General features: G+C 38.6%; 1 protein-coding gene and 1 long non-coding RNA gene across 8 annotated transcripts in view; one reads left to right on the plus strand and one right to left on the minus strand.

Annotated features, from left to right (window-relative positions):
* Window positions 1–21,593, minus strand: part of LOC148938307 (uncharacterized) — a 203,865-nt gene that overhangs the window by 176,897 nt on the left and 5,375 nt on the right. The gene's annotated exons all lie outside the window — the stretch shown is intronic.
* Window positions 1–21,593, plus strand: part of Scgdelta (sarcoglycan delta) — a 187,968-nt gene that overhangs the window by 157,406 nt on the left and 8,969 nt on the right. For 4 of the 5 annotated variants that reach the window (XM_089083594.1, XM_089083606.1, XM_089083604.1 and 1 more), the window contains 2 exons: window positions 9,211–9,493; window positions 20,772–20,885. In XM_089083594.1, coding sequence (XP_088939720.1) covers window positions 9,211–9,493; window positions 20,772–20,885 — 397 coding nt within the window. The remainder of the gene's footprint in view (window positions 1–9,210; window positions 9,494–20,771; window positions 20,886–21,593) is intronic. The other variant, XM_011646957.2, reaches the window with a different exon arrangement.

Raw genomic sequence — 21,593 nt, forward strand, 5'->3', positions numbered from 1 at the left:
CTTTGGGTATCAAGTAGCGATATACACTCGCGCATATAAAGTGAATGTCGAGGCAAGGGCGTTCAAAGATGCGCCTTTGCGGTCTCGGGGTAGAAATGCCAAGCCGCTGGCCCGATGGGAAATGTCAACGACACCAAAGTCGACGGAGATATCTTGCTGTCTCCGCTTGGAGATGTTACCTTTCGTTTGTCAAATGTTGTAGACAGACGGCCTACGGTGGGATTTTGTAAATGTCCTCACCGTGAGAAATATAACGTGAATCCCGAAAATTCATTATATCGCCTGTAACCTAAATCCGTCACGTTCTAAATAAATTACGATATTTTTTTCTATTAAAATTTTCGAAATGTCAAAAGTTTTATGTATCATAAAAAACGATTTCAGGTGTATTGTAATAATTATTTTTACGGTGTTTTGTTTACGTTAGATAATCAATAGTTCGTAAAATTTAGAGAGAGAATATGTGTATCTATTTGTTATAATTTTACATGTCATAACATGAAAAAATATTTAAAGAATTAAAATATATAGTGTATAAACTATATAAACATAATTCTATCTTGGAAATTTGATGTAAATTACAGATCGTCAATCGTGAAGTTTATTATTGTAGATAATACTTAAAAAATGTATCAATATTCACCGTAAACAAAAAAATCGAGTCAAATTCAAGAAGATTCATCGCAAATCCCTTTACGAGGTAAGTCAGGCTGAAGGTTTTCTTGAGCCAGGTTAGGGTTGAAGTCGAAATATCGAGTTTGGTGAGAAGATCAGTAACATGGGTAAGGGACGGAAAAGGAAATAAAAAGCGAAAAAAGGGAAGGAGATCGACTATAATCCGTGATATCGAGCCGGTAACGCGATCAAAGCGGTTCCCTTCCGGTTTCTAAACCGATTTCCTCGGACTCGTAGAAACGTGCCGCTCTTGGATCAATAGCCTTTGCTCTGTTTCTCTCTCCAGCGCATGTTTTCTTCGCAAATTTTTTTAAAGTATGTACTTATCCCGTCGCACAAATATAATTTTATACTTCACATTACGTTTACTATTAAATGGTAAATATAATTGTGTATATTTTTCTAACTAAAACTGACAGATGAACAGCCAAATAAAAACTATTCTTTCTCTATTTTTGCTTATTGTTTTACATGACATTCAACAAATTGTACTTAATATTTTAATGTAAATTATAATAAATTTTGGAAAAAAATATAATAATGAATATTATAAACTAGTGAGAAAAAAAATAGATTAGTTGTATTATTTAAATAAATAAGAAAAGTGAAGAGTGTAAATAGATAGCTGTAAAAGCCAAGGAGTACCAGTACTTTCGATCGTTATCTTTCGATCTGTCAATGTTATCTCTTTGACGTAAAGTCATTTTGAGCCAACCAGAACGAGAGCGTCCGTCTGCATGTCGAGGATAAACGACGACAAGAACGAGAACTAATGCTCTTACCGCCCTGAATGCACGTACCTAATGCGATAATCCTACGAAATAATTAAGTATATCGAGATAACTCGGAGAATGTTCGTCAATAGAACCGTGAATAAAAATTTTAAAATAATTTTAACTGTAAATAGCGGGCTATACACGGCATTGAATAGTGAAACATATAGCAGATAGCCATCAGTACCATTATCGACATTGACGAAAATAACGGAGGAAATCATGTTTTATTGAAGAAAAATTCTATTGGAATTATTTGATTAAACCAGGAATACAAAAATACATGTGCACTTTTACATAGGTAACATTAAACATTTCTCTGCTCTTCGTAGATGATCTAACTATTCCTGTGGCCGTGAGATTAAACTTTCACCAGCAAATATTTTTCATTTGCGGCGGATGAATTAATCCATCAAATATTTACTCAAAATTGCGGCATTCTGTGCAGCTAAACTATTATAAAAATAACTTGTATGATGACAGATATTTCGTATTTTATGTTTTAACATGACAGAATAAATTGCGTTTATAAATCAAATATTCAAAACGTTTTTTTTTTTTAAGATCCCGAAAGTGCTTTCTCGTAATCTGAAAGCTGAAAAGGCTGAATTACTTATTTCCAAAAATTTACTTTGCAGTCTTGTGTCTATAAAAGTAAATAATCATAAATTTTAAGTTAGAAAAGATTTAAATGTTTAACATTGAATTCCCGTGGCTTAAAGTCGCTCGTAGTACTAAAATCTTTGTTGGATTTTTGTTTATATCCACTCTATCTCGACCAGAAAAATAGGAGTAGCGGCTTATGGTCGTTGAGACTGTTGAACCAGAGCGATACGAAAATACCGGGAGTCTCTCGAAGTGATTCTGGTAAGCAGCCAAAGTGAGGGTGTAATGGAGCCAGAAAGTGAAGGAGAAAGAAGAGAAACGACGAGGGAAGCAACGGAAGTCCGGAAACTCTTCTACTGGGTGGCTTGGAAACGTTTGCTAGTAACTAGGCTAATGTGGGATTACTTGGGACAGCGATAGTATCCGTAGACACAATTGAAGATTCTTTTGATTTAACTTCACGTAGAAAAAAAAGACTCGCAATTGGAGGTATTAAATCTTCTAAAGAGATAATTCGTATTAATCATCTGCTCGATTATTCACACTTTTCAATTAACCATATTCAATAATTTTGCTTCTTCCAATTTTATCAGAATAAAATATCTATGATCTGGCATAACGATTATATGGAAAAAATATAATATTTTTCGTTTTTAACAACTTTTTTAACAATCTTGCTATATGAACAAAAAATTGATCCGACCAATCCTCACATATCATTTACTCGTATACACAGCGTTAATTAAATATTAATAGTAAACTGACAATTAATAAAGGCTGGTCTTAGTAAGATTTACAAGCTACATAAGAACTATCACGACAGCGAAGCGCGATATTATTTCGAGAGTACAGCTTTGCAGTGTAGCGAGGTGCATACAACACCCGCAAGATGTTACGTGATATTAATGCCGTGTCGTGTCTCATCAACGTCGTGTAACCGGGGGGTGAAACGCCGATGACGATGATTGATGTTAACGACATACATACAGCTAACTGTATTCAGCGAGACGCGGTAACGGGCGTTAATAATCGGCGCACCTGCCCTTTTAATTTACTTCGTCGGCCATCGAGCAATAAATCGATGATTCCCGAATGATTAGCCCATAAATGCCTATCTGCGCGTTAAGCGCAACGATCCCGCTTTCGCCGTTTCGCGCGTCAAATTTATTAACGCGCCAACCGCGTCGCGTCCCGACTGCGTGGAGGGCGAGGCGGGCCCGGCAAACGAAATAAAGTATTTATTTTCGTTGCAAATTACCACCGCTAATGGCCGCCGCGAGCGCAAATTACCGACATTACGTACTCCGCGGAATCTCTCACGCGTGCTTCATTACGATGCGCGGCCACACACCGTGTCGGCTTTAATTAGCCGTAGGTAACCCGTAACCCGTTACCTCAATTACTTTTCTCGCAATCCCGTCCGATATTCTGAATTTTCGAAACGGAATTTACGAAACAGAGCGCTGAAGTGGTGAATTCGCGATATTCGCATGTGGCCACAAAAAAAAAAGAGATCAGAACAATTTTCTCGAATAATTTTCTTCGTTTTATTGAGGTGAATTTCGCGGAACATGATTTGTCCTTAGACTTGACGCGAATTTGCGGAAACACGGACATTTCGGAAATAACGACGAATCGAGAGAGAAGATGTGGCGGCCGTTGCGATTTCCGAGTTGGTCTTCTCTATGTAGGGAGCGAGAGGGCTCTCGATGTTTGATCTTTTGATTGAATTGCGCGACCAATAACTGACCTCCCCTAAGGGGTTTCGCGCGACCCTCGGGAAATATCGGACCTTTAATGTCCTGATTCGAGAACGTTGCGCTCTCTTTTTCCGTCCGATCTCGATGTAGTCTTTCTGTCTTCTCGTATCGAGCAGGTGCTTGAAATTTCCAACGTCCGTCGTCGGTCATTGCTGATGAAACGTTCAACGGTCGCGAAAATTGTTAAAATTGCCCCGTTTTATTACTCAACGCTATATAATTAAAGAGCAAAATCAAATATTTATATATTATTACATAATGAACTGATGCCCTACGTAATAAAAGGACACAAATATCCACGTATCAAATCGCAAAAACGTGGCGAAAAAGAAAACGCAATGCGCAATTGCATAATGTAGCGCCATAATGACGAAGCTTTGAAATGAGACACTTCAGGAAATCACTTTTGCTTGACATAAGGCGAGAAATGACTCATTGTGCCATACCACGCCGGTCGATTCAATTTTATTCCAATAAATCGCGCGGCGCGGTAAAATCGAAAAGAGTCGGCAGAAAAGTTAATGGGGAAGGCTTGCAATTTCCGCGACGTACGTCCCAGTCACGTCGTCATATAGTCAAAGGCGTCTGCGATATAGCGCATATCACCGATATTTTTCATGGAAATTGCCGAGCAATAGCGGAAGAAAAGAATGGGGAAAGCAATACGCCGAAGAATAGAAAAGGAGAGGGGAGGGAGGGCATGCAAACGTAAAAAGGCGACGTGTTGGGGTGCAGCGAGTCTATTAACGTTGAACTGTATTTAGCTTGCGGGCTTGGCGCGATCATTTGGAAGGATTATCAACGATGTAGAAGTCAAACGTCCAATTAACCTCTCCCTCCCCCACTCCTACTTGCTAAAAGACCGCAAGGGTGCGGTGATCGAGTAACTACCCGATAAAGCCGTGGCTTCTCCACACGGACACGCTGCGAGAAAATAATTAACTATGTTTGTTTCTACTATGTTGGTAAATCCCTCGTCCTACATCAGCCCTTGCAAGCGGCCACGTGAATCTTCATCCTATCTAGACAGTCTGCGCAGAGATGTCCTGATTTGACGTGGCAGATGCAGGTTCTCTGTCATGTCAGTCTGTTCCGTCCTGTCCATACGCGCTATTGTGCGTGCGATCGCATACATTAGATCTACTAGATTTTGGAGAATTGAAATACGAGAACTGTTTCGAGAAAAACGAATGAAATTTAGAAAGGAGACGTCTCAATGATCAGACGTTCTCCAAAGTAACTATGAGCAACTTGTAATAAATTATTTTTCATTAAAAATATGTTTATATAAATATAAAAAAATATGAAACATGATTTAACTTATTTACAAAAAATCATATTAAAATCATAGATATTTAAATGTACAAGTAATTTCTGGGTTCTTTTAATTATAGAAATGTCGATTCGACCTTTTATACTTTATGCATGTTCTTGTCGTTGCAAAGTCAAATCTGCCTGCATTAATTTTCAGTTCAAAGAAGCTTGCTGAGAGATCGACATTTCGAGTAGGCTTGAACTTCGATTCATCGACAAATGTGTCTATCTATTTTACTTTCTCGAAGAAGAATTAATTTTTCATTCAAATAACTGACGTATATTTATTTTTGATTAGAGAAAATAATTTTTTATTTAACTTATTTCTTCCAAATAAATCGATTAATTAAAAAAATGTTTCCAATAATTAAACAGAGGCAATGATTTCCTCCTCGTAATGGGAAAATTGAAGATAGATTAATACTATTATTAGCAAAAAAGTTAAAATAAGCAAGTGACCATCACTTTTAATTAAAGTCACTCTTCATAATAAAAGTTTCCTTTTTCAGGAATTGACTGAAAATAAAAGCTTATATTTCAAGATTTGTTTCTCTTAATCTCATTACATATACCTAATGTTACTTTCAACGCGTCATTGGAAGATGTAAAAAATTTACAAAAATCGCGATTACATGACCGAGTTCTATCTATTAAAACAATGCGCTTGGCCTTTCATATTACCGCTTGTTGCGTCCCGCAACCGCGCGCGATGCAAGAGCTGTCATCGGCGTCCTAGAAACAACTTCGGTAACACAGGAAGCGGGATATTAGTGAACAATGGTGGCCATAATGCTTCCTGCCGGTTATAACGCCGAGTTATACCTGCCTGCAACTTGAGTCAAGCGCAAACCTAGGATTGGATGGCAGACAATTTAAGCTCGGCTTACGATTTAAACAACGGTTGCTGTACAAGCGGGCCTCCATCCACCACTCCCGGCCCCCACCCCGTTTAAACACTCTTACAACCACCCCAAATGTGGTATGGATTAATTCATTCAACGTCCCTATCTGCATCCGGGAAGGGGCTTTTAGGCGCTTAAAGCGGGAAATAAATCTATCCCGCGCGGCGAGTCTCACCGAGATCGCAGCAGCAAAGAATCTAAATTGCGGTTGCCGTTGTAATCCATCGTTGTCACCCGCGCGAAATAAATGATATCCGTAATTGTACGTACCGTACATTTTATTAAGCTGGCCATTGTTCGTCGCCGAAAGTAAACTGTCTAGTGGTGCGTATTTCCGCGTCGTATATTTTTGCGCTGAATGTGGCCGTCCGATTTCCGCTTCATGTTACATAGGCACATTCTTCAGAATGGAGAAATGAGAGTCAATGTATCTGATCACAATCATATTTCGCGCTAAAGCAATAATGGTTCACACTATATATAAGTTCCCGATCTAGCGCCGATAGGATTATATTTTGAAAAGCAAAACGCCCAAGAAATTCACACACGAGCGACGCGAAATCTCGGAAAATTTTCGCACTACTTGATATTACTTGGTATTACTTGGTATAAGCGATAATAATTCCATAACTTGCAATGCACTTTCGGCTCTGAACTGTGAAATAATAGTCGCTCTGCTAACTTAGCGTCAAAAGTTCTGGCAAACGTTTAACATACGTCCGACGCGCTATTTATGGCCCATGAAATATTTCTACGTTATAATTGTGCCTTGAAGCTTGAATTCATAATGCTCATTCTCCTCCGGCGCCGCAGGTATTCCCTGCCCTCTTTGTGCCTCGCGGGAACTTAAAAAGAAAGATATGCAAGGGGCGTTAAATAAATTTACACCTTCAGTTACTCTCTCGCGCGTCGCGCAAAGGTGCGCGTGACCTGATTATTTTTCTTTTTTTCCTTTCTTTTAAATCGCGGATTTACGATATGGCGAAATTCATTTGTAACCTTTACGACGGCCCTAATGAGAGACTTTCGTGTCCAACGTTAAATCGCTTTCTTGTGTTTTCACTCACGGGAATGAGCTTTCCCTCGCGAAAAATTATAACGCCTAATGATACGTCGAGAGATTAATGTTATATAAATCATAAACGTTATAAATTATATTAATAGACTAATTAACGAGCATCGGACTCACCATTAATCATAGCAAGAAATGCAAAGTCTACAGAAAAAAAATGCCAAACATATAGCTCTTGACGAGAAAAAAATTGATAGAATGCTAATATCGAGAAGAGACCAGGCTCCGTCGAGAATCATATGATCGTGTCGGAAAATTAGAACAGCCAACGACCGCGTGCCGCTCTTCTCGCGCTGGTTTATCCTCGGTGCTTTTAATTTCGTAAATCCACTGTACGCCGAGCTCTTTATATCCGCGAGGGGCATAATTATCCACAAGAGGTGGGAGGCATTGAATATTTTAGCTCTCGCTCCTCGCATCGTCGACCTCCCTTTTCCTGCCTCTTCTCCTCCTCTTTGGCTTCGTACTAACACTTCTCGTTCCGTAACGAAAATAAAAACGGATAAGCAGAGAAGCGGAAGGAGGCTCGCGACTCGAAAACTGAGAATGGGAAGGATCCTTTTCTCGTCCGAAGTCTTACGGCTCTGGGATTATGTGGAAAAGTTACGCGAGGCATTTTGCGGCTTTGCATAAGTTCCGAGACTATCTCGTTTCTTTTCGTCCGCGTTGTTTCGTATTCCGTCTCTATGTTTCGCGATGCACATTTCGGACGTATGTCCGATAAAAATACAGGATCGCGTATTATTCTATACCGTAATCCGACAGGCTATTTTGCTTCTAATATAATGCCATAAAGTATATTACTACATGGCTGATTCACGATTCAATAATGTCGTGAGCTCGTATAAAGAATAATTTTGGCAAAACAGAAAAAAAAAAGAACAAAATTTTGTTCTTTTAAATTGGTGGACATATAAACGAGTAATCTGCGATCTTAAAAATTAATTTACTTAAAATATATTTTTAGAGTTATATTTAATAATAAAATTTCTATTCCGAATTTGTAAAAGTTAGCAAATCCATTTTCTTATATAATTAATGTGAAAAAAATATTAAAATATAAATTCGTGCAACAGAATCTTAAAGTGAGAAGTATTCATCATTTTGACAGCCAGCGAACCTAGTTTATCGTTATAATTAATACGAGAGACGATCGCGATATGATGCATGTGAATGATTCAAGGTGTAATGTTGGTTTCGTCATGCTGTAAAAGTCAGCAAATTTATTTTATCGTTATAGTTAATATGAAGAGGGGACGGCCGACGAAAATGAATTGCATCGTTATGCAAATGTCTTCTGAGTGCATAATCAATGTGATATATCCCGAATGTATCTTTTTTATGTAATATTATTATATGCAGATATTTCAGATAATTTAATTTGTTATTTAGGAGATATTTCCATAAAAGTCGTTTTGGTACTCGCGTGTCTGATAGTGGCGAATTGATGAAATTATCACTTCGATTTCGAGGGAAGATTTCGTGAGTGATCTTCGGCGAGTCCATCTTTACAGTCCGTGCACGTCTGATATAAAGTATCTCACGTTGTTGGAACGATGGAAAAAAAAAACCGGAGGATCTGTCTTTCGTGACGCGTTTCGCCTCCCGAACACAATTCCGCGCAGCCGGTGTTCAAGAATGAGGTATAAACCGTTGATAAATGATCACGGCAGAAAGAACAGCCTCGTAATTGTAGTCTTATTAATGGCTCACAACTGCACGCTGTAACGACCTGTAGCTATAACACGCATCTCGTTTGTATCTCGTAACCGTAATCTGCCAATTTACAGCGTGAAATCGCTTGTAGCACGAAGGTATTCAAATAGCAAGAGCGTGAAAAACAAAATGTCCTAAATCCTCAATTGCTTTGAAAAGACAAATTCGTTTTGATTTATCCAAGAAATTACACTTACTTATCATAATTTCTCATAATCATGGCCCTAAATAAATTTTTTTCCAAGACTCCATTCAACATAGATTAACTTTTATATTGTTAATTCTTTTTAGAAGAGAATTTAAAATGTATTAAAAATAAATTAAAATATATTAAAAATAAATTCTTTTGCACTGATATATATTTTATTAAATATATGAATGTTTTGTTTTAGAATGTCCCGGGGCCAAGGAGGATGGTCCGACGAGCCTTGCACTTCCGGTAGTGCAAGTCGTCGCGGTGGAACACGACAAACAGCGGGATCATCTTCGAGAACGTCAACTTCCGTTTTGGAGGAACGCGCTTCCGGCACCACGCCGTGTAAAGGTGGCTTCAGATTAGGAGTCTACGGCTGGAGAAAGAGATGTCTTTATTCTCTCGTGTTGACCCTTATGGTCATCGTTATTCTCAACCTCGCCCTTACCGTTTGGCTCCTTAAGGTCATGGGATTTAGTTCCGTAAGTTTATAAATTAATAAAATATCATTACCATACAGATTAATTTCGTTACGCGATTATAAAGATCATCATCATTGTTCGTAGCTTTTTTAATAAAAATTTGAAAAAGAAAAGATATAGTAACTAAATTTGACTTATCCATTAATTTGACAATTTCGTATGTCTGGCAAATCTTGTGGTGAATATACGAGAAATAATATATATCGTACGACGAAAACGGAGAAACGCACTTCGGTCCAGAACGATCCCTTCCGATTAGAGTCTCCCTCAAGTTTGATCTAGATGAGGACATGTGTAACTTTTCGACAGTCATTAAAGTCGACTTCTGTCTTGCGGCTTAGAATTAGTTTCGCGCGAGTTCCTGAGCCCGAATAACAGGCCTCGACGAGGGTGAGGATCGTAGGAGGGTGGTATGTGAACGGGGTGCATCGCTTTGAGAGTGGCGGAAATACGAAGCGTGAAGATGGTTAATATAATTCGCCGTAATTGCCGGAATTGTTACATCGGCGTCGTCGCTATATCCGTCGCGGAAAATTATCGTTTGCACTTCATACTTCTTCTTCCCTCGGACTTAATTCAGACGCGTTACAATTACCCGTCCCCGGAATCGACCGAGGTTCATTAGTAAGTAAGTCGGCGACGTTCGAACGTTCTCCTTCGCTCCTCGCAATCCCGGGAAAACGCGGCCCGTACCAACTTCTTGATTGCGATAATGGCTGTAATGTAAAGGTCGTTTCGATGTAAATGTCTATGTCGCGCGCGAGTACCAGGATACGACTTTCCTAAGTTAGCGGAATACATTTAACGATTTCAAATCGAACGAGAAATCATATGTATATCCAAATGCGTCAATTTTGATACTGCGAATTTTCGCAATTTTTCCCGAAATTTTTTCAATAATATTTATATTTCAGATCAAATGTCTAGGCAATAAAGAAGTTAAAATTCTATTACGATATTCATTTAAAATTGAGAGAAGATTGCACCTTACTACATAAATCTTGAAAGAATAGTTCGAATAATGCAGCTCACAATCATCTGTAGCACATGATCTGATTTACGCGCACAGAGATCCGCATAAATTCCTCCAATCCACTTTAACACCTAGTCACATAATCGTACCGATGCTTTCGCTTCTGCAAATCGTCATTCCTACGTATCTAAATGGATGCAACAATAGTATTGGGATTCGTTGCTAAGCTGGCGCCTAGTCCGCTCGATTAAGGCAAAAAAACGATCGTGAGTCTCTCCAACCCTCGTAACCGTCTCTCGCGCTCCCATTGAGCTGCAGCTACCTATTCCCCATTATCGAATTTATTCGAAATCGAAAGGAGCTCCCGCGATCTGGCGCAATGATCCCTCGATGGGGGCTAAACTCGGTGGAAATTGAGTATCAATCCGTAAGTAAGGAGCCCGGGAGCAGCAGGGATACCCCGTGGGAAATGTAAGTCTCTGCCACTTCTTTCCCCATCCCTCGTCACCCTTCCAGACCTCTCCTTTCTCTTTCTCTCTCTTATTCCCTACGCTATCTTTTTCGTTTTACTTCGTTTCTATCCCCTATACGATAGTTCGCCAACCCCTTGCCACTCTTTCATTCCCATCCCACGTCCTATCTTCTCACAGTGATTCTCTCATTTGATCTCCCACTCGGTTTTTTCTCTGGCTCTTCTTCTCTCTGCTTTTCTCTTTTTCTCAGGACATCCTTCAGCCCAGCCAATACCGCTCGGTTTGTCGATTCGCGCCGAAAACTTCTCCTAGCATGCCGTTCTCTGTTTCTTTCTCTCTCCTTTGTCTGTCGTAAGTCGTAATTAGCAGCGGTAATTAAATTCTCATTTATCGGCCGGTACTCACGCCGATAACTCATGTCCGATTAATTGTGCGACTCGGTAAATCAGCGAGACAATCAATTAGGAGTTCAGGCGCGTTAATTATTGCGCACAGCCGGGCTGCGGGTTGCTGCGATCATCGATTTACGAGGATTCGCGGTGAGAAATCCGACGTTGGCGATGGTAACCGATATAAACCGACATATCTCAAGAGAGTCGGATGTAAAATTCGACATGTCCGCGAATCGGGCGACCGCGAAATATAGATATACGACTCATGCGCTGCAATTTCATACACTTCGTGCACTGAGTAAAAAGGTAAGAATATAATCTTGTAGAGCGATATATATGAAATTTTACGCGTGAAAAATAGATAGATTTTGACATATAAACGGATTGAGCAAGCAAATCGAAACTAATAAAATCGTAATATAATCGTACTATTTTTGCTCAATTTAGACGAAATTGATTTTGAAAAACGTAGAAAATGTGTTACCAGAAATTTCAATATGACATTTTAAACACTATATATACGATTTTTATTACCAAAAATATTTTTGGTGATTTCAAAATTTTGGGACATTAGGTAAAACGAGTGAAATGTACATGAGCATATGATGTACATTATATTTCGCGTAACATATGTAAGAAAAATTAAAGGATCAGAATAGAAGAAAGTACTTGAAATTAAGATATTCTGTATTTTTCTGTATTTTTTAATACAATCTGCGTTTGCGCAGATACAAACCTGGAAGAACCGACATGTTTCGGGTTATTTCTACGAAATAACTCGAAACAACACAAATTACACGACGTTATTTTATACGGCATTATACAAAATGTCTCGAAACGCTATTTGATCCAAAACTTTTCTCACAAATGTTGCAATAACACTTTAAAAAATAATACTTTAATTACACCACATTAGCAATTACGTTATTAAAACTGAAATTTAAAGTATCTTGGTGAATTAAACAGATGTGAAATTTTATTTTTATCTACTTTTTTTTGCTTCCCTTGAAACGCTCCATGTATCGTCCGTACTGCGAAAAACGTAAATGCGAGTTTCGGCAATACGTATCCATTATGATGTGTAAAAACTGACGTCATAGTGGTTACGAGCGCTGAAACCACGAGTCACGGGGTGTTACGTGGAATCGGGAGCTGAAACTCCTCGGAACTCGGTTGATACCCATCTGGAAGTTTTCCGCTCCTATGCGAGGTGTTCCTAGACGAGTGAAAGCGCGATGCACTCCCGGACCGGGAAATATTTCATGCTCACCGTACTTCTCCCCTTTATCCACCTCATCCTCTCCGATTCATATTTGATGAGAGTCTCGGTCTGCCTCCCGCTGCCTCTTTTCACTCTCGAGTTATCCCGTCTCGGCCAACCTCGACCGACGTTTCTTCTTCCCGCTCGTCCTCCACCGCAAACGATACCGCGAAGAAATTAAATCATTTTTCTCAATTAAGAAAACCGTCTTGCTCGTTGTGCGCTCTCATAACTGCGAAACTTTCGCCCCGGCGGAATTAATTAAGAGCCCCTCGATTTGCGTGCGTTTTATTAATGAAGTCTGGTTCTGCGATCGATGTTACCGATGTTAATAATTACACGTATGGCTAACGAGTTCTCAACATATTCATTCGCGAATCACATGGAACATCTTGGAGGCGCATTTTGGAGGCGTCGAGTCGCTTTCCCGACAAAGTTAGAACTGATTTTCTTTTCTAGTGGAAAATTAAACGTCTGATATCTTTTCGCAACTTTAAGTATCTTGACGGTTAAGCTTCTTATAATTTGAGAAACTTCCTTCATTTATCATTTACGTTTTACACCATCCGAGATTTTGCTTCATCAATTTTTAATACTCTTGCGTTTACGTTATATATATCGTCAAGTTTTACTTGCAATTTTCAACTGCGTATTTTGGTGTGCACTTTTCCCGATTGTTTGCATTTTTACAGCGGTACAAAAAGTGTACTTTTCCCTACAAGGCGCTTTGTCGCTCACGAGTATCAATATTTCGGGTTCCTTTCGGGATTCCTATCAAGTGGAGAGGTCTTAGGAGAGATCTTCGATTACGGACAATATATAATACATCCTGAAACGTTATGTCGGACGGAGCGATATACGGACACTATATTGGCACTAACGGCTTACATACATGGCCATAGCGAACAGATGCCCCTTCCACCTAATATCGCTTGCGGGACCTTACCCTCTATAACCCTTGTATCCATAGAGAATTCACCTGTATACATTCCTTCGTACATCCCCTTCGAAGATACATATTGCACACACGCCCTCCACACCCATACAAGGTGGCTCCTTTCGCAGCATCCCTTCTACACAGAATCAATTGAAATCCATGTCTACAAATGAATACTCGGCCACTCAAGTCATGTACATTCATGTACATCTCCGATAACTTATATAACTTATATAACTTATATAACCACGTCTAAAATCAACGTTTTTTTTACATTTTAATATTACAGTGATGTTATCACGAGAAAGACAAAAGAAAATTTTTATCATTACAGAAAATTTTAAGAGTGTAAAATAATAAAAATAATATTTCTCTGATTTTTCAAAATTAAAGATTTTTATTAAAAGAAGACATTAAAAAATTTAATCGATTGTTCAAATTGATCAAATATATTTAATATTTAATTTTATTATATGTGTGGTTATTATCACGCTAAAGTAATTTAATTGAAATTCAATATAGTCTCTATAACAGATTTTTTATAAAGAGAATTCTCATAGATACATTTACATGAGTGAGTAGATACAGAAACTTCTAATTCAGAGTATAAAAACAATAAATTTATATAAATTGAATGATCAGATCAAATATCTATTTCATGAGATTCTATTGTACATTTTAGAACGAAAAATAAAAATATATAATAAAATATATAATAATAAGCATCAATAACTTTCCGCGGCTAAAAGATTTTCGGAAAAATTCTATCGCGAATGTTTTGTGTATTTGAAAACGCGGGTGGTCACCCTATATACATTATATATATATATATATATATATATATATATATATATATATATATATATACGGTGTGTTAGTATTAAAGGATATCCATTATAGCACCTAGCCACCAAGTGCAAGTGCAATATAGCGGGTATAGCGCCATGAATTTTGAACGTATAGCAGTGCCGTAGTACGTTAGTGGTAGCGGTTATAGGTTGGTTCGCGTGAAAGGCTGAACAGACAAGTTTATTGTTTCCAGGGATTTCGCACCAAGCCACGGGAGACCGTTGTACGAATCTCTTATAAAGGATTCATATTTTATCAATCGATGTTCCCTTAAATAATTGCTTTTACTGATCACCTTCGCGTCTCGTTTCATATTTTCGAACAATATACGTGATTCATTTCACGTGATTTAAATTTATCGCTCATAAATAGTGAGAAGAACCTAACTGGATATTGTTAATTAAGATTTCGTGGAATAAATAAAAAAAAATCGCAAGAGATTTATGAAAAACATCTATTTCTATTAGAAACTATCTATTCCGCATATAACTGTTTAAATCAGTTGCAACAGCTATAAATTTAGATCTCGCTTTACTATTGTCGTAACTCCGCTTTTCATATCACCGATCGCGAGCCGAAGCAAGCCAAAAGTCAACAAAACGATATTTGTCCCACAAAAATTGCCGTGGCGAAGATTTAAATTCGGCAGTCGCATTACGCCAGCCGTCGCGGCGTTTTTATCGATTTCCCATTTCGAACCGCCGATCCCGCAGCCCTACGTCACATGCCAGATTGGGGTTATAGGTCCCCTTCCTTCCCTCCCCCTCTTTTTCCCCGCTACCCTTCGATATTGCATAATCCTGGAAATGTGTGTCGTGCGACATGTAGTCGACTGACCCGAAGTGCACGGAAAAGCTACGACGGTTTCTATCTAAAGCTAGTCATCACCTTGGTAGCGAGACATTAATAGGTGGAAATACAATAAATTATTATATCGAGAGCTGGAAGAAAAAAGTGACGCGATTCAAGAGAAAGTAAAGGCGACTCATTCAGGAATGGCTGGAATATTATAAGAGAGAATTCCGGAGAAGAGACGAGTGCGCGCCAGCATTAATGATGCCTCGAGGATATCTCATCTCCGGAATCCCCTTTATATAATTGTTACCATTACCATAAAAAAGAATATTGTATATATGTATATATATTTTTTTTTTTTGTAAATAAAACAGTCGCCCTACTGCACACTGAATCTTTTGCGCGTTCGTTACCTCAGGGGAAAAAGATAATCTGAACGGGAAACTTTGCGATAATGGCTCGTTACGCGACACGATTTTCTGTATATTGTTAACACGTCGTTATTATTTCATCTCGTTTTATTAATATTCATCGCGCGAATAAATACAGTTAAATCAATATTTTAACACGGTTGTAAAAGAGAGAAAGAAGGATTCCTCAATTTCGTTTTTTGAAATATTAGTAATTTTAATTTATTCTTATAAGTACTGAATTGAGAGAATCAAGAGTCGGCGAGCACAACAATTGATACATTGTCAATGCCCACATTTACGATATTCAATGTGACCTCCGTCCGTGGATTAATATACTTCATCGACCAGCGAATAATCCTTCTGTCGATTCATCGATGATGAGCCAGGCGAAGTCGTTGCCGGGATGAGCGAGTTAATCCTTGCAAGGTGCGTCAGGAGGGAAGCTCGCGATTTAATCCCGGCGCCATCGCGCGGTAAAATAACACGAAATTGCGATGTCGCGGATGCAAGGAGGACGCAACGGGGTGGAAAGTAGTGGCTAGGGGTGGACCGGATTCGGTTATGGCCGGCGAGAGGGTTCATCGGGAGGATCCCCCCGAGGAAGAGGCGGTGACAGGGTTTCAGAGTCGGATTACTCGCGGCGCGGTGCAGAAGTTAGGCGAGACTACCTAGCGTCGTCCGGCTCGGGATAATTACGTGAGGTGCATTAGCGCGGCCGCACGTAGTAACACACGTGCATATGTGTAATCACCGGCGGCGTGAACCGCGATGTACGTGCATACATACATACATGGGAGAAGGTGAAACGTACGGCTGCCTGTCATGGAAAGTATACGTACATGTGGGTTAACTCATCAGCGGTGCGGTCGTGCAAACTCACGCGAATGCTACACTCGCTCGTAGGGAGATCTAACGATTATTATTTTTGATAACGACTTCCCGACAATTGCACATAATTAAGAGCAGAGACACGATACCGCGGATACTAATTACGCGATTATGAGAACAGCTTTATTAATTGTCGGCGTAAAAAACGATCATTCGAATCAAAAATACAAAGATTTTGGATGCTATCGAGATGCTAAGAATCAGTACACATTTTACTTTCTGAATCCTATTTCCGACTACCGCGAAATGAGATGTGCACGCGAATCGGTTCGCCAGAATGGCGTGGCGCGGGCGTTCAACGCACCTACTTCCATTCATCTGCAGGAACGAAATTCATTGCAGCTGAAATCTGACTACGCCCTAGCGTGAATTTCATATTTCGGATGCAGATTTGCGTTAAAGCAATTTAGAAAATATATTCTTGGATACTCGCTGTTGCTTTTGTCAACGGAATTTAAATAATAAGTACATTAAAAGCATATTTAATACTTAAATGCATCGCATATGTTTTACTTTAAATATAATTTCTATGTAATAAAACTTTTGAAAATATAAGAATCATAATTTTTAATTTTAATAAGAAGTAGAAATAACAGAATATATTAATACTGATATATAATGATGTTCCAATTATAATGTTCATACTTATGAAAGAAAAATACTTTTAATTATAAAAATTGATATCAATTTTTCAAATTATTTAAAAAAAATTTTAAATATCTGCAAGATGAAATATCATAGTAAATTTTATCATAGTAAATTTGAACTGTTTCTTTTCCTCAGATATCTCTTTTCAATATCTGTTTCAATTTTAAAATTCTTACATAATTCTAAGAGCGATGCTAAAATAAAAGAGAATATTAAATCTTAAAATGTTATAATAGCTTATATAAAGATATCGATTTGAAAATAAATGGATATGATAAATCCTAGAATCTTAGATGTATGAATATTGAATTTTAGAATATTTTGAAAAATTATATAATAATATTATAATATTATATGTCGATTTAAAAATAAAAAGATATGTATAATAGATGAAGGTAAAAAATGTGTTGGGTAACCATAATATTGAAACATATATGAATAATAAAATGTCTAATTTTACCTCGGACAAGGTTTATTTCGATAGAGAAGTGAAAGTGTCTGTGCCCGCCTTCGTAATCCTTGTAAATATGACGTACTTTACATTAATTTCTAAAGACGACCAAGTAATATCAAGCCGACGCGTCGCTATGATGATATACGCTTACTAGGGATGTTATTTGGATTTCATTACGCAACGGCAGACGCTATTTCTGATTTACCCTCATCGCGCGAATCGCGCGTCTCGACACGCTGAGGAATTCCAAATGGAATGTGTATGAGATAATATCCGCGACACAAATATTTTTTGGCGGAGGAAGGAAAACAGAAATTTATTAAATTCGTTACGCTGATTGATTTTATTGCACCAGGAAATTTGTTAATCAGTCACACCGCGCAATTTTTGTCAGCGAGCGCGGAAACCACAATTTTTCGACACGATAAATACTTGATACTACGACAGTAACCAATCGCGCCGACACGAAGGAAATACGATCGGCTTGCGATTGATCTGCCGCCAGAATTTCAACCGGCTAATTGCGAGGATTTTCTTTTTTGTTTTATGTTTTTTTTTTTTTTGGTCGGAAAAGCCGCGTGATCGAGATAGAGAGATGGAAAAAGGCACGCGCCCGATCGCACGCGCGAGAGGGTTAAGGGTCGATATTTTTTATTGTCGCTTTAAATCCCCTTATCAACGGCCGACAGACAACGAGATAAAAAGGGTATAAAGTCTCGGACTTAATGATAGCTGTCTGACGGTAGATTACTTTTACTACTGCCGCTCGTTCTCACCACCACGATTGGACGATCTTCTCGACTCCGGTGGTTCCTACAGACCGTCTGGCGATTCTAAAAAGCAGGTGCAGCCGCAGTTCCTTTTTCCTTCTTTCTCTCTTTCTTTCCTTTGCCCTCGTTTCCTCGTTTCTTTTCTTGTCCCACCGCTTTCTCTCTCCACGCTTACACTTTTTTCCTTTTTATTGTATACCTCGTCTTTCTTTCTCATCGTTCTCGTATTTCCAGAGTTTCTTCTCGTTCTCATTCTTTTCGTATGATCGTGTCTCTCTCTCTCTCTATTTCTTTCTCACGCTCTCGCTCGTTCTCCGCGAACGCTATTGGGGTTTACGGTTACGGTTAAGTAGAAGGCAAAGAGATCGTATCGTTTTCCGAACGATTTGGCTAATCGAGTGCCGGTGGCTCGAGACCACTCCTTCCGCTCGCCGATTCCTCGTCGCCGATCGTAACTGCGCACATCCGAAGTGATGCTGGGAAACTTCACGAACGAGTATTTAAACCGCGTACTCTCGCAACCGGTACTTGGCGAAATCTGGCAGCCGGTCATTTCCTTCGGAACGACGACGCTTATAGCGACACAATGGCGAGTTATGCAATTTGATCGGTCAACAAAGACGCGACGATAATGCTAACAATAATATTAGCGAAACGGCACACGTACCATATGAAAGCAATCGAATTTATACGCAAAGTTCATTCACCGTCCCAATTGTCTAGGCAGGATAATAATTTAATTTTGTCGCCGATATTCATTGCAAATGAATATTAGTTAATGATATATAACTCTATAAGCTGTAAGAGATATCTGAATATAAAATAACTAAATTAAATTTTGACATTTCCGATTTATTTAATTATGAGATATTATTAGCATATAGAAATATTTAAAAATTAAATATTTGAGTGATCATCTAAAAATATGTATCAAAATATCTTTAGTAATTTTCTAAATCAAGTGAATAAAAAAAGATTTTTTTTTAAATGTTTTTCGAATGAAAATTATTTTACCTATCTCAAAAATCTTTTTTTTTTTTTTAATTTCTGCACAGACATGACGTTTTGTTCATTCGGAGTAAATATGATAATAAATTTCTCTTAAAATATTTACTCTGATCAAGATTAAATTTCAATTAGATATAACTGTATTTGTGATAATAAAGTTTGTCCTTTCAGCTTTTCGTTTAACGGCGAAAATTATCCTTATCGTTTCGCCGTGGGTCGATGTATCAAATTGCCGCGCCGTTCGGCAAATGTTCGAGCTCGGTCAGCGCACTATGTTTGGTCACGGGAAAAAAAAAAATCCGACCGAAATGGAGTTCGCTAGATCGGAAGTTAAACCAATTCGGACAGAGCGTGTACTCAGACCAGCGCCCTTCTTTTCCTCGCAATTGTAATAATAAGTGGACAGAGCGTGCCGATTACTTTCGATCGAGCGGCCAATCATCGGAAACCAATGTGGATGGTTAGCACGAAGAACGAGTTATTTTACCGCAACGGTATTTTAAGGAAGGCACAGAAACGAGATTGAGAGGATGACGACCGGGAGATTTGCCAAGCGAGATCTCCGCCCGTTTCGAACTGTTTTTAACGTTTTAACGTTTCAACGTGCGACCCACGGATTTTCCGCGGATGTACGCGCTTTCCAAAGCGATATTAAAATACGCCGTATTCGTGTTAATATGAGGAATGTAATCGACGGCCACTATGTCGAACTATGCTCATATCGTGCGCAAAAGGTTAAACAGCGATGCAACTCATTTTCGCTGTATTGACGCGCGCGACAAAATAGAATCTACAGGAATTTAACTCTCAAATACTACGCTTACATTCATGGAATGTGAATGCTGCTCTATTATACAAAACGTGATTTTTATTTCGATTGTAATACTTCGAATTTTCTCAAGGATTCTACTTTGCAAATATAAATGTACAAAGAATATTTGAGCTCAAGAATACTTTTGCATCTAAAATTTTGGCCAGATATACAAATCTGAAAATAATCTTTTGAGACCATCAAAATATTCAAAATAATTGCTAGAATATAAAAAAATCTTAGTATTATCATATTTAAGCGTTCTATATCATAACTTTGATATTCTAACAGAATTATTTTTAGATGTATATTTAATCAAATTTTTAGACACTTCAACCAAACCGTTTTTTTTTTGTGTACATAGTACATTTTTCTCTACTTAATGAAACTTAAGATTATGTCTTAAGAAGAAATATAGTCATTTGCACCCTTTCGACCAAATGTATACCACTTAGCACCGCCGGGGGCAAAGTTCGATCGCAATTATACGCGGTAAGACTGTTTCATAAACGCCAAATTGCACTTTCTACTCGGGATAAGTCCCAGATGGGAGACTACCCAAAGTTTACGAGATGAATGCAAACGCGCAATGTGTCTACTTTATAGTGCGTTTCTCCTTTCCTCCCGACCCCGGTGACCGTCCTCCCTCATTCGCTCGATACACCCAACGGGGATGGTTGGTGGATGAAAGGGAGAGAAAGAACGAAAAAGAGGGAAGAGGTAAGAGATATACCCAAGCTAAAATAAAATTCTGCCTACGCCACTGTTTCGGATATTACGGCAGATATTTCAAACGAACGGGCACAATGGATCACCGCGCGTAACCCGCACGTAGCTCATCGCCGCATTTATAATTCAGCCGTCTGAAGTGGCAATAATGGCGGGCGCCGCCGATACTTAATACCACCGCGCTGAAACTCGACGCAGTAATGGAGTATATTATTTTATTTTACGATACGAGCGCGACGGCGCATTCGCTCGATCTCGAAGGTATCGATATTATGAGGCTTTCCGACGTGCGATTTCCGATTTTAATAAATTCCAGCTTTGCCTATGACGTATACAGCGTATGCGAAAAGCGCCTTAGACCATTTCGGTTCGATATAAAGGCTGTCCTGCTCGTCGTGTCCTATCTTAATTTTCACGATAATTTTTCTGCATAATTTAACGTTCGATTTTTCTTTAGGAAACGGCATTCTGATAAATTGGAAGATCAGTTGAAGTATTGTTAAAAATTGAGTATTGTATTTTGGCGACAGACAAAACAGAATTTATAGGAAACAGAAAGCCTGAATCAGCTGTCAATTTAATGGAAAATAGAATGGGTATACAAGGGTACAATAAATCGTGGCGAGGCTCTGCTCTATTTTTATCGAACGCTATAGCCGCGGCCTAGAAAGTTTCGACGGTTCGCCCCTCTGTCCTGAC

This window comes from Pogonomyrmex barbatus, unplaced genomic scaffold (genome assembly GCF_055798465.1).
Source record: "Pogonomyrmex barbatus isolate J1 unplaced genomic scaffold, ASM5579846v1 scaffold1, whole genome shotgun sequence".
Classification (NCBI taxonomy): Eukaryota; Metazoa; Arthropoda; class Insecta; order Hymenoptera; family Formicidae; genus Pogonomyrmex; species Pogonomyrmex barbatus.